Source organism: Phalacrocorax carbo, chromosome 3 (assembly GCF_963921805.1).
Source record: "Phalacrocorax carbo chromosome 3, bPhaCar2.1, whole genome shotgun sequence".
NCBI classification, from domain to species: domain Eukaryota; kingdom Metazoa; phylum Chordata; class Aves; order Suliformes; family Phalacrocoracidae; genus Phalacrocorax; species Phalacrocorax carbo.
This window is the reverse complement of record NC_087515.1, coordinates 19,881,067-19,895,121: the sequence shown is the minus strand read 5'-3', so window position 1 is coordinate 19,895,121 and position 14,055 is coordinate 19,881,067. Positions and strand designations below refer to the sequence as shown.

At 41.7% G+C, this 14,055-nt stretch overlaps 1 protein-coding gene across 2 annotated transcripts in view; it reads left to right on the top strand.

The window, feature by feature from the left end:
- Positions 1-14,055, top strand: part of EPAS1 (endothelial PAS domain protein 1) — a 78,506-nt gene that overhangs the window by 53,304 nt on the left and 11,147 nt on the right. For both annotated transcript variants that reach the window (XM_064446070.1, XM_064446069.1), the window contains exons 3-7: positions 1,734-1,885; positions 2,857-2,941; positions 3,450-3,568; positions 3,675-3,877; positions 12,465-12,571. In XM_064446070.1, coding sequence (XP_064302140.1) covers positions 1,734-1,885; positions 2,857-2,941; positions 3,450-3,568; positions 3,675-3,877; positions 12,465-12,571 — 666 coding nt within the window. The remainder of the gene's footprint in view (positions 1-1,733; positions 1,886-2,856; positions 2,942-3,449; positions 3,569-3,674; positions 3,878-12,464; positions 12,572-14,055) is intronic.

Below are 14,055 nucleotides of genomic sequence, written 5' to 3'. Positions count from 1 at the left end.
CAAAGAAGAGCAATTTCTCCAAGAAACTCATTTAAGAGTCTCGCTGTCCTTGCAAATAAGGCTGATGCAATTATGGCTGGAGCCTCTGGCCAGCAAAACCCGGTGGTGGGCCCAGCCTGGAGCACTCTTGTGCCACCAGGGAGGGGCACAGAGCAGCTCACTGCAGCCCCTCTCAGATCATCCTTGCTGCCTGGGGCTATGGAGCACCTTTGATCTAGATGGGATTTACCCATGGCCTGGTATCTTCAGCAGTGTATGGTTGGAGTTGGTTAGTCTTTATTCTGAGGAAATAAGGCTTTTTTTGTTCTTTGTCTGCTTTTTCCTCTGAATTCAGAGCCTTACCACTGCGGTATTTGCAATGACTTATCGCAAATGTGCAAGCTAACTGAAAAAACTATAAAGATAACCTCACCACAGCATGCCTGAGGTACACTGACCAGATGCAATCTGTAAATAGTTTTGTAAAAAAATAGTCCCAGAAGTTTCCCGTGAAACATGTCAAGAAATTAATGGGCCAGCTCCTACACAGAAATATTTTTATACTAGTCATCTACAAATCATCTCCTGCAGGCTTCTTATTCATGGCACTGAACCATGCTTAAAAGTGTAGAAGGGAAGGCAAGAGTGCTGAGTGGACACTTGGGTGACCGGCATTAGGAGGAGCAGTGCATCCCTCTCCCTCCCTCCCTCCCTGCCCATGGCTTTGCCTACTTACTGCCTGCCATGGCAGGAGACGAGCAATGTGGAGCACACACAATAATGAGGGCACTGCAGTGCCTTAAGTTATCTCTACAGCACAGCCAAAAAGCAACAGGAAAATAAGTAACTGAAAAAAAAAAAAAAAAAAGCTTTAATAAATATTCTAGCATGGCTTTAGATTTCAACACAACAGAGGCACGTCTCCAAAAATGGATAAGGTGCACTGGGTTCATGAATCTGCATAGGCAAATGTAAGGGATGTAAGTGGGGTCTGAGGCTCTCCTCTTTGTGGGACAGGAGGAGCGTAGGTGGGTGACAAAGCTTGTCAGAGTGGAGTGGAGTGGCACATAGGGAGTTTTGACATCTGCAGATGAAAAAGTAGGTGTTGGTGGGACGGATCTGTGTTTTTCCCAGGAATATTGAGGTTTATGGGATGAAGGAAGGAGAGATTCCCCTGAAAGGGCTTTGAGGAAGTGGGTTTCTTCTACTTTTTCTACCAAAGGTAGTGTTAACAGACCTTTCCATACCACGTGGAGAGTTCTGTCTAGGTGCTTCATAGGAAAAGTATTTGAACTTGACCTGATGGCAGTGTCTTTTCTTAAACATTTGTTAGGAATGCACAAAATTACTTACCTTCTGTAAGATTTGCCCTATACTTTTTGCCTGTTAGGAAATATAAAGGCTGCATGTGGCCAAAAGAATGTGCAGAAAGATGATGTGCTTCAGAGTCTGGGTATATAGGTGTTATGTACTGAAAGCATGTCTTGCAGAAACACATTAAAGGTGAAAAGAGGGTCTGTTGTATTTGCAAAAAACTTTAGGAAAATATCTTTCCAGTGATAAGGACATCCCTTTCATACAGTGTGCAGACAGCTTTCTTCTCAAGGAAGGCCCCATTCGAAGGGGTTTGTGGAAACAAAATTCTAGCAGCAAAAAATATTTTGTTGCCTTGTAACTGGTTGTGCTTGTGTTGAAAAGGCTGGCTTGGGTGCTGAAGACTTTAGATGCTTTTTTTTTTTCTTTTTTTTTCTCAGTATGTGCTGACAACGAGAATGAACTAGAGGCAGACCAGCAGATGGACAACTTGTACCTGAAAGCTTTGGAGGGATTTATTGCCGTGGTGACACAGGATGGAGACATGATCTTTTTGTCAGAGAATGTCAACAAATACATGGGTCTTACCCAGGTAACTTGTTCCCTAACACTTTCCTGTCTTTGTAACACAATTCCTAGAAACTAGTCCTATGCCTAAATGCAGAAAAACAGCTGCATGTCACTGCAAAAAAAGACTGGAAATAAAATTTCTTAGGCAGGTACCCTGAACACCAGACAGCAGTGTGGTGTTTTTCCCTTCTCCCTGTCCAAGTTGTAGTATCTTTGGTGATTGCAAACTTGCCTTCCTAGATATTACTGTGGAGAGGAGAACAGTAATTTAATCAACTTGTGCCTTAGACTATGGGGCAGAGGGGAGAGAGCTGCTTTTTTGGGTTCCCCCCTTTTCTGCTTTGTTGGTTGGGGTATTTTCTCCTTCTGTATGGAAAATAACCAGTGGTGCTGACTATAACAGCACCATGTAAATCCAGGAATTGTTTTGGGGACAGAATGAGAAGTTGTGCATAGGATAAACAAAGGAAGGGTCACAGGGTTTGTGTCTGTGAGCATGGCTGGATGTCAGCAGAGGAGATGGTTTAGGGAGACTAAAAAAATGGGTACAGCTTTTGTGGTGGGAAGGCTGTTCTGATTCCCACTCTGCGTCCTCTTACACCTGGACTGGGACATTGTTAAAGACAGCCAAAATCTTCAGAAGATTGTGGTTGGGGGTATGAGCTCTTTAGTGCACCCTTGTGAGTCACCAATCTGATGTGGTTGTGGAGTCAAGCAAACAAGTTAAATACAGGACACAGCACAAAGTACTGATAAAGGAGACTGAGCTAAACCTACTCTTACCCACTGCACACCACTGTTTAGACCATGGTCAAATTTGGCGTCTTTGATTCCTCTTAATTCCTCTCTGAAAAATCCTGGAAATGAGCCTGAAGCGGCTGTTGATGCACTTAGTTCTAGTGACCAGTTTAATCTGATTAGGTGGCATTTAAAACCAGATAAATACTATTAGTTGCTTTTATTTGGCTAAATGTAGCTCTTACTTCTGCACAGGTGGAATTAACTGGACACAGTATTTTTGACTTCACTCATCCATGTGACCATGAAGAAATTCGAGAGAATCTAAGTCTGAAAAATGGTAATAATGAAAATAGAGAAGAGTCGCTGTTTGCTTTTTAAATAACCAAATTAAGTAATTGGCTGGTAGTAGAGATCTGTTAGTCATCATAAAGGGAATTTTCATTCCCAGAGTAATCATGAAATGTTATTCACTATCTTGCAGATTTGTTTTGTTTTGCCAAATATTGCTTATATATGATAGCACTAAGAACTGTTTGTTTAGTGTTTTCCTTTCATCAAGTTAAGGCAAGCATAAAGTTTTCACTTGTGTAACACTTTGCAAAGATTTATGTGCTTGCAAGCTAAAATATAGGTTTAAATGCACCAAGTCCTATATAAGTTCCACTTAAAGTTTTATGTCTGAGCTCTACAAACTGCTCTTCAATGGTCCATGCATCTTTGATGGTCTCTGCAGGTAAATTATCTGAGAATTAGTCTGTTCTTCCTGTTGAATGCTTCATGCTTATAAGTAGAAGAACTCAAGAAGCAAAACTGAGAAAACTCATTTGCCATTTTCCTTATTACAGGTCCAGGCTTTGGAAAGAAAAGCAAAGAGATGTCAACTGAGCGTGACTTCTTCATGAGGATGAAATGCACCGTTACCAACAGAGGCAGAACTGTTAACCTCAAGTCTGCCACATGGAAGGTACCATATTTGAGCCATAATAAGTGTTTTTGATTTTAAAAGACATTTTGGTGTGTAGAGAAAGTACATTCTAAGTTTGTTTCTCATTCAAAAATCATTATTTTAGGTTTTGCACTGCACTGGACAAGTTAAAGTGTATAACACTTGCCCTCCTCACACTCTGTGTGGGTATAAAGAGCCTCTTCTCACCTGCCTTATAATAATGTGTGAGCCTATTCAGCATCCTTCAAACATCGATATCCCCCTGGACAGCAAGACCTTCCTGAGTCGCCATAGCATGGACATGAAATTTACATACTGTGATGACAGGTAAACTCCGCTGATTTTTCCTCTTCATGGGTGTTTCTAGCTTCTTGAACAAAACAAGCAGTCCTTCCAAATGTCCTCTTTTGTGGACCTGGGAATTAAGGACTAGAAGAAAGTACAGTCTAGTATGGAGACAGCTTATTCAGTGGCTCACTTAATCCATTTCAAATCTCAGTTTAGGCAAAATGGTACTCTTCCTGTACTTCCTCTTCCTGCTCAGTGAGGAATTTGAGTTCACTAGGACAAGATGAGGCAAGCATAAGTTTCTTGGGATTTAATAAACTAAAGAGAACACAGGATTTCTGTTTTTGAGACGTTTTTTAGGGAACGTCTCAAATGACATGCCTTACGGACCTTAGTCACGGACTGTCTTATGGTTGGTTTGGCCCAGGATGCTATTATTGGTTAGCTGGAAAGTACTTTATGCTCTAGATTAACTAAGAATTGCTAAGGCACCCAGAGCATCTGCAGCTCTGAAATGGGGTTGCAGCCTCTTGCTCAATGAAAAGCAAACAGCCTTTACTGGTTATCTGTCTGCTCATTTTAGTGGCGAAATGAAGGGGAGGGGAAGATCTTGGCCAAGCAAGGGGCCTGTGTCCTCCACTCCCCACATGTCCCTCTTGAATGGAAAAATGGAGATCCTCCTCGTCTCTGCCTGCCTGATTTCCCCGGGTTCTCTATGGTCTTTCATACCATCTCCTCTTCTCCCTGTCTACATATTGTGGTAACCATCTTCCCTGCATGTGAGTGAGCCACAGATCCCTTCCCGTGATATGTCCTCCTGTTCCCCATTTCCCCAGAAGGTCCTGTCTGTACTACTGTGGGTTTGGTGTGTTTTGGGGGATTTTAATTGTATGAGATCATCTCTGATTTTAATATGAAGTTTTCTGTCTAATGAAACTCGTCTGAAATTCAGAGATGCTAGCAAATGCTGAGGTCTATAGGGTTATCAGTGGGATTATACGTATGCTCGCATTTTACACAAAAACTCACAGGATTGAGATCTGGGTTATTTTTTCATCCTTCAGAGGTTTTTTTAAAAACCTGTTCTAAGCAAGATTATTGTGTTAAACAATGTGATGAAGCAACCGTATAAACTAGCAGTGTTAGCACTTGTGGATGAGAGCAAGATTACAAGTGTGAAACTTGTGACTGTCCTTCTGACCTCTCTGAGAATTTAGCAGCAAATGTGCTGTAACTAGAAATGCCTCTGATGTAACTGTAATAAACCAGACTTTTTTTTCCTCCCTCTTTTTAATACTTTGAGGATGAAAGTATTGAGGTATCAATAGGATTTTGCTGCTGGGGCCAGGGAGGAGCAACAATATGGTAGTGACTCATTATTAAAAGCAATGTACCTGAATTGCTGGGGCCATTCAGTGGCAGGCTAGAGCAGAGTAACAGAGGATTTTTCTGTATTGCGGCATTCACAAGTCCCTGCCAGACTTGATGCATAAGCAATTATAAATGAGAATTAGAGGGACCCATACTATCCCATTAAAGATACACATGCTTATTTTAAAAAGAATAAAATATTATGCTATGTCTTAAATAGTGGGATTGATTTACAGGGAGAACTTCTCACATGGCAGTGAAATGTAACAGCTTCCTCTGGAGGATTTAACTTGTAAGGAATTTCAGAGATTTCTTGTTAAAACCAGACAACAAAACAGTATGTCTTTTACTAGGTAGTTTTGGTTGGAAGTTTAATTCATGTTTTACTGAGATTATGACAAAGCTGTAAAAATCCAGCCAGGCCAAAGAAGGAAGAAGCCTCATGCACCTTCCAGGTTCTTCCCAGCAGGTCCTCCTGGCTCGTGTTTCCCTCCCAGGGGGATGTTGATTTCTCTCCAACAGGCGACACATCACTAGACGCACAAAAATGCAAAACACTCAGCTGTTCTTATCAAATTTGGTGCTGCTAGACAAATTGTATTGAAGGAGCAGCTTATGCCAGGAATGTAAATCCAGGATGAGGAGCGGGGGGAGGAAAAGCAGCATGTGCCAGTCAGATGCCTAACCCCTTTTCAACCTGCTCTGGCCTTTCTGCAGTGAAGCAGCAGGGCTGACACACCTCATTTCTCCGTAAAAGATTGTGTCTTTCCAGTTCAGGACTGATATCATTGAGGGCAGCGTGTCTCCTCTAGCAGGCTTCCGCAGCGATCTGAGCATCCCCTTTGCAGTTCATCTGGTGTGGACAGGTCTGCTTCCAGAGAGCACTGAGTTTTTAATTTTGAAGCATTCAGTTGGAGAAACTCTAGTGTTTCTGTGGAAGTACCTTAATGAATGGCAGCCGTGCTGGACCTTAATAATGGAAGCACCCACCTTCAGTGTGAAGCTCAAGTGGGTACAGAAGAGAGCTGCCCTTGTACATGAAGCTGAAATCTATCCTTGTGGAAAGTAAGGATCACATCTGTCATCTCCTTAGGAAAGCTTATAGTCTGTCTGTGACAAAACAACATGCAAAATATAAGCTGGCTACCTTTCAACACTTGTAACAAAAACTAGTTGGCTGACATGAAGTGCCTTGATTCTTTTGGCTTTTCCTCAGGAGGGTACATGACAGATGCGATATGAGGCAGGCAAGACTGGCCTTCCCTCGTTTAAAATTTGTGAGACACTAGCCCATATATTTTTGCCTTCCAAAAATAATTTTTATATGTGGGCCTATGACTTGCCAGTGTTTAGGTGGGATGTATTTGTATTCTTAAAACAGCTTTTGCAAGGTGATGAGCCTGTAAAGGAAGGTTTGTGAGAAATAAATATTAAAAATAGGTTGTTCTGTTAAATGCCTGCTTCAGCCATTCCTGGAGAGCAATTTAAAAATGTTCCCTTGCTCCACTTATCTTGGCTAAGTGGTTTACAGGAAGGATTATTTTAGCTGTAATACGGAAATGCTGATCAGTGATACAATTCAATAATCCAAGTAAGGATTTAGTTCAACTGCACAATGCTTTTGTGTTGGGGAAGATTTCCAGTGAGGAAAAAAAGGCCAGTCCTTGTACAAAGACAATTTTGTTGCCTTGGTGGCATAGCTGATCCTCAGCGTATCTTCCAGTGCAGTGCCCCAGGGGCTATGGGTACATAGAAATAGCAGCAATATGTTTCTGTGGCAAAAAAATTCCACAAAATGAAAGTGAAAACTGTATCTGAATTTGATAGTAAAGCCTGAAACTACTTCAGGTGCCCCAGCACGTGCAGTCTCAGTCTTTTTGTTTTATGTATAACAAAAGAGAACCATACACTGTTTTGGAGGGGACCAGAGTTTTGAAAGCAGGGAGGGAAACTTGGCATTGTAGGTGGTGTTGGCTTTTCACCTTTCTCCCTGCGATCTCTTTGGGGTGCTGGGGAGGGGAGGGGGAAGCGCTCTTCGCCCACAATTGCTGTGGGAAGCATAAATGAGAGGACAGAAGGCTAAGGAAACAAATCTGTTCTGCATGGGGTGAGATTTGCAGGCAGCAGCTCTAGAGGCTGCATCACAAACCAGTTCCCTGGAAAAGCATGTGTTTTCCGTTACTTTGAAGGCATGGCTTACTTTGGGGAATTGTGTGTTCCTGGTTTCAAGAAACCCAATTAGTTAATAGTCTTTTTTACTCTTTCTTGATTGGAATGTTTTAATGGAAGAGTTGAAAAAGAAAAAGGAGCAATGGAGGATGTATGGTGGTTCAGAATAGGATGGTGCAGGAAGAGGCAATGCTAATAGTGTTGGCCTCAGTTGGGTTTCTCCTAATATGACATGTGGGGTCCAGGCTGTGCCCAACTGAGAGGAACTGCGTTGTATTGTGCTGCCAGTTATGTCCCTGTAAAACAGAAATATGCAGACACAGGACCTCATCTGAGGGTTTAAGTCAGCTTGCCGTTTGACCTATGTTTGGGGAATACGTTTAAACTGGGTGAGAATGCAAATAAGCATTTGAAAGGACCTCCTGTCCCTCCATCCCTGCTCAGGGGGGAAATGCATTATGGAGACAAAAGTGAAGTGATGTTATCTGAAGCCAAAGAACCGCATTTGGCAAAACTGGCTTTTCTTGGTATATGCCATATTTCAGAAAAAACATGACCAACTTCTTTTGTTAATAACAAAACTTTGATTTAGGTGGACCAAATGAGTAGGACCTACAGAGTCCTGGGTGAAGATGTACCCATCTAGGATTTTTGCCTGGCAGGGCAGATAGACCTGACCAGGACAGCCATCCCTCTAAGGAGTGGACAGGCGTTCCAGGATTTTGCATTTTATTTTTCCCTTTGGCCTGGGTTAGAGTAGAAGTCATGAATATTTTCAAGAGGAAATCTGGGTACTTGGCAGGACTGCCATGCTGCCCTGCTGCCTCCTCTTAGCAGGCTGGCAGAGTGCTTTACCTCGGGGAATAGTGGCTGTGTTGGGCTTTGGTTTTTTTCTTTTTTTTTTTTTTTTAACTCATTCTGCTTTAAGTATAACTTTGTTTGTTTGTTTGTTCCAGTCAAGACCAATTTAACTTCAATAACTTGGTAACAGTTTGAATACAGAAAGACTTTGTTAAGAGATCCACACCCTCACACACACAGTCCACGCATGGCCTGGCAAATATACACCCAGCTCTTTTTTTATGAGCAGTAAACATTACAGCAGTCTTTCACAAAGAGCCTGACTTCTCAGAACTGATGGTTCCTATGATACTATTTTAATTCAAGAAATGGTATACAATAAAAAGCTTTGTAATCCTATAAAGACAGAAACGCACAATTTTAAGAAAAAACAAAACACTTGACATAGCTCATCTCTTAGGAGATGCAGCCTTTGAAGCAGTGAGCTTTGTTTGCTTTGCCATGTCTCAAAGAGATAAAGTAGGGCAAATTTGTACAAATCTAGAAATAGGATTCAGATCACTTGTTTCTCCACTGTGCACCCTGAGCACTGCCTTTATTCCACAGGGTGTATTAAGAGAAAGCGAATTAATGCTCAAAAAGCATTTAAGTAGTGGTAATTGGGACAGACCTGCTACTGCAGAGGGCTACGGCCCACCTCTTTACCGTGTTTTCTGAGATTTTGACAAGTTTAGCTCAGAAAACTGGCAAGTCTGGCAAAATTAAGATTCCCCCAAAGGTATTTGTGTTTTCATAAACGAGTATTCAACACAGCCTCTCAGCCCACCTGTTGTCTTGAACAAAAATTGTCATCCTTCTGATTAGCACCAATTTAGCTTTTACAAATACAAAGGAAACAGAAAACCTACCATGGCAGGAATGCCAACCAAAACCACCATACAGTTTGTTTTCCAATTTTGTCATTCCGCAGCTTGCACAAAGTGCAATTTTCTGTCTGGCGTCTAAGCAAAAGTAGAAGTGTTCTGGACTCAGGTTTTGTAAATGGCCTATTGGTCCCATGGGGCGCATATATTTCTGTGACGGAGCTTGGACAGTGCACCTTGCTGGCGAACCTCGAAGCAATGCTCATGTGAGGTCAGCGCAGAGACCTTTGCCCAAGCACTCGCTGCCTTCTGGCCCAGGTGCTGTTCAGGCTATCATCTACGGCCAGTCGTCTTCCACAAATGTCTCGAGAGTGTCACGGGATGAGTGTGATGGAGGAGACGGGGATAGCTGCTTGCCTCAGCCCTGGTGCATAACACGGCATGGAACTGGCTAATCTGATTTCCAGCCCTGCACTGCCTGCAGGCTGCAAACTTTCCTTTTTAAGCTTTTCGGAGTCAGCAGCACCAGCGGAGGAGTAAAGGAGGGTTCGATCTGCCAATTCATGCACCCAAAAACAATACTGCTAACAATTCTTGGCGAGAGGGTGTTTGATATAAAATAGTGGTATTTAAAAATGTATGTAGGAAACGTGTCAGCCAGTTTTAGGTTTTTGTGGGATGGGAGAAAGAAACATTCTATAATTTTTTTTAAAAGTCCTTTCACTCCCAGGGGTGTTCAAGGAGAAATGTAATGCATCTGAATAGTGGTAACAGAGTAACAGATCAGTTAGCAAGGACATAGAGGCTGTAACCACTTTAAAACAATTACTTTTGAGTAGTATTTCACTGTTACCAGGCATGGATTTAGAATTTGGCCTGTGTTGTGGAGTTTGTGGATATTCTTTGATATCTTATTTTTATTTTTTTCTGTATACTTTTTATTTGGTTGTAGTAAAAAGATATCAACCCACCACTTGCTAACTTCCTTTCAAGATTACACTAGATCTAATTAAAGTTGACATTGTCACAGCAGGATCGCACCACAAGTTGTTCTGTGCCATGGAATGACAAGAAGAGTCATTTTATAGTGAGGACACTCATAATGAACTGATCAGTGAGGAGCAATTTGAGAGGGGAGTTACAGGATTGGAGTAGACAATTTGGCATAGAGGTTGCAGTTCCTATATGATAAGAGTCCCTCAGCTGGTTGTAAGGCATAGTTTTTTGCTTGCTATCTCATTTCCACTGTTGACACCCATGAAGGCTGTAACGTGGTTTTGGATTTGCATTGGTGTTGCTGGGTATATGATGCTTCTTTTTTTCCCATTATCTTTATTTCCTTTTCCTTCTCCCCACTCAACCCCGACTTGGCTCTCAGCTCCTAATGACTGGATTAAGAGTAAATCCTCAGCTTCCTGAATTTTAAAAGCCTTCCCCTTGTGATGAGCTCCAAACTAACCGGGGTGGTTTTGTGATACTATGCCATTATATAACCAAAGGCCATAGTTTCTGTTTTTAAAGACTGTATATTTACACTGGTCGTGGCAAAAGCCTCTGGGCACTTACACCAGTGTGTCCCAGCTGACTGTGTAAAGGCAAGCAGCAACTGTATTTTGGGACCCTTGCTTATATTCATTAGCGCTCCTTCTATATTTGTTGTTTTCTTCTGACGGTTCAGCTCTGATGACCAATTCATTATGAGAACTTCTGCTTTTGTTGAAAAAGAAGTAATTGTGGTTTCAGAGAAAAGTTACAGATTTGGCTGGGGTACAATTTAAAAGCTGAGAGGCATGTCAGTGAAGAGTCAAAAAAGCAACTCTTTGAAACCTGATTCAAGAATTTCCCCTTTGTCAGTCTTAAGTGTAAATAAAACTGTAAACATAAACAGAAGAGTAAGTTTTCAGGGGGAACCCAGTAAAACAAACTACAGTCTTTGCTCAACTAAACCATCTAAACCCAGGGTCATTCCATGGAAATCAGGGCAGAGAGTAGTTTTCAGAGTGACAAAACCAAGGTGTCCTGGGGGTTTGAGCTATACAGTTCTGTGGAGGCGAGGGGAAACCTGACTCAATGCCTTGGCGTTCAAACCATACACAAAATAGCTCCATCTTATGTGTCTTCCTTGCTGGAGGAGGATCTGGGAGATGAATGCCATGCTCTTGCTCTGTTTGTTTTATAGTATTTACATGTCTGTCTTGTAAAGACATGCTTGTGTCTGGAGGGCTGGGCCAAGGCTGTCCTTCCAGGGAGTACACAAACCTGAGGATGTCTCTCTTAAAAGTAGCAACTCCACTAATCAAGTGTGGTGGTGACAGATAAAGCCCTTCCAAGGGAGTTAGTTACGAGGCATAAAACCTGGGCACTACCATGGATGGCAGTGATGTGCTGCAAGACGTGACCATTCCTTGCAAACCTCCTGGCTTTCCAAGCTTTATGACAGCTTAGCAGTCGACTTGTAGTTGTTTTTGCTACTGCTCTCTGCTACATTGCAGGTTGTTACTGCAGTTTAAAAGCTAGGAAAAGGCATTCAAGAGTGGTGTTGACATGGAAAACAACGGAAATGTTTCCTTATTTTTTCAGAAGATATGGTATCTTTGCTTTTGAATTATTTTTTACAAACCATGTTTCCTGTAAAGTTGTGTGCAGTGGTATTTCAAATTGAATTTAGGCAAAAAGAAGCCTTTTCCTCCACCCCTCATTAGAGAAAATCATCTGCACAGTTTGATGACCTATTTTCATTTATTCAGCAACTTGTGAGAAATCCTGCCTTGCCTGGGTACTCCGAAAGCCTCTGAAAAAGGTCTTAGTTTGTGGATTAGTCACCCAAGTAACCTAATCCACATGCTAAAGTTCTCATATAATTGGGAAACACTAAGTAGAAGAGCTGATTTTTTTTTTAACTGCCCTTAATTTCTCACCTTGCATTTTTATTTTATTAAAAGCAATACCTAAAGTAGTGATTTAACCCTTTTATCTATAGTCTTTAAGTGTACACATACTTTTAAACCTAATGGTGCCAACCACTACGCCCCTCACATGCATTTGATTTTTGAATTGGGGTAGTTGGGAGTTCTGCATGTAGTGGACAGCTTGAGAACGTCGTCAGCAATGGTTTTCCAGTTCAGACCTTGTATAAGATATATTGTGCAATAGGCCTGGGAAAATTTACAACACATGTAAAGACATCCCTACCGAGGTTTTATTCCAGTAGTAGTAAAAGGCAGTTTATTCTGAACATGGAAATATTTCAGAACGTGATCAGAAGTGCTCTATGGCTCCTGATGTGTTTGGAAGTTCAGAATTTCCCGTATTGTGGTTTTAATTCTTTTAGACTAAGGACTAGAGCTGATAACTGCCCTGCACGTGTAAGCATAAGGCTAAGATGACCTGAATTTTAAATATTTGTTTTTTTCTTAACCAAGAATAACAGAGTTGATTGGATACCATCCAGAGGAGCTGCTGGGCCGTTCAGCATACGAGTTCTACCATGCCTTGGACTCGGAGAGTATGACCAAGAGTCACCAGAACTGTAAGTCACATTCTTATTTTTCTTCATAGTTTTCATGTAAAGCACAGCTTGCGGGTACCTCAGTAAGCAGTTGAAAATACAAATGCACCTTGTGTGCAGATATTCTTGGAGGACAGTATTTACACTTTGCAAGAAAGCTTACAGGTTACCGTGGTTGTCTAGCTGAAACCTGCTGCTGATCTTTTCAGAGGGTCTGATTTTTGCCATAATTAAAGCTAAACTTGGATGGTGGAGAGGAGAATCACTGCCTCTCTGAGGGATAATACAAGGATCTGCTGAGAATTTGAAAAGCTGAGTTAGGTGGTACTAGCATTGTGAGACGTGCATTTACTCGTGGTACTGGTGTGCCACTGGGCTCCACAGCAAGAACCAGCTGCAAAGGGTAATAGGAAGAGCTTGTTGCAGTGTATTTTTGGATGTCTTTCTTCTGCTATCAACTAACAACTATCTTCCCCACCCAAAACAGATGTGCAAGGAGAATTTCTAAAAGGGATATTAATTATACAAATAGTATATACTGCCAGGAGCAGCAGCTTCTTGTTATTCTTATGCCTATGTGAACTGCCAGTTTTAGCTGGTTTTAATGTGAAATAGCCCAATCGTTCTGGGAGATCTGCTCTCCCTCTTCAGCAGGCCCCACACAGTTATGCATCCTCTCTCTCTCACATAAGGTGTCTTAAAATTATTGGATTTACATCTTCAGTCTCTGTCCTTAGAGTTGGTGCTATGGCTGGAGACAGTATGGTGGACTAATGTACAAATGACATTTCCCTCCTCTGACTGTTAAAACCACTGATCTAGTGCATGGGACAGTTCTCAGCAATGAACTGCTAAAACTTCTCTGCTGCTCTTTTTATTAAAAACAAAGCAAACCTGCTAGGCTGGAGTCCACAAGCGAAAAAAAATACCCCACCTTTTAGTCTCTGTCCTCAGGAAGAAAGTGCATGACTGACTTATTATATCTGTAGGGAATTGCCCACCAAATAGACTTACAGAAATTATTTTTGTGCTTTCTAGAGAAAAGTAGCAGCAAAGAATAACTGTCTGACCTTAAGGGAAAACGGGAATATGCATTAGCTCCAATGGCAAGGATTCAGCACAGCTTTGAGTTGAAATGTTACTTGAAAGAATGTTTGGCAGTGATCAAAGTTGTGTGCTGTAAAACAGTGTTGGTATGAATCATCCTGTTTCCAGAGCTGCTTTGAAAGAAAGAAAGAAAGAGGGGGGAGGGAGGAAATCACACCATACTCTACAGTGAGTTGTCTGGGAATGTATTTGTTAAAATTGTTTCTTAGGTAAATATGTGTTCCTGCTTTTAGCAATGAAAGGAATGAGTGATATTCATTGACAGAATGTCCATACCCTATACTGGGCTATCAAGAGCCATCCTGAGAAATCCATGGGTATGCTGCCCTGTTGGTTTTGAATTGTTGAGATGTATTTCTAAGAATGGGACAATGGCAGGAAGGGAACTAAATGAGAGC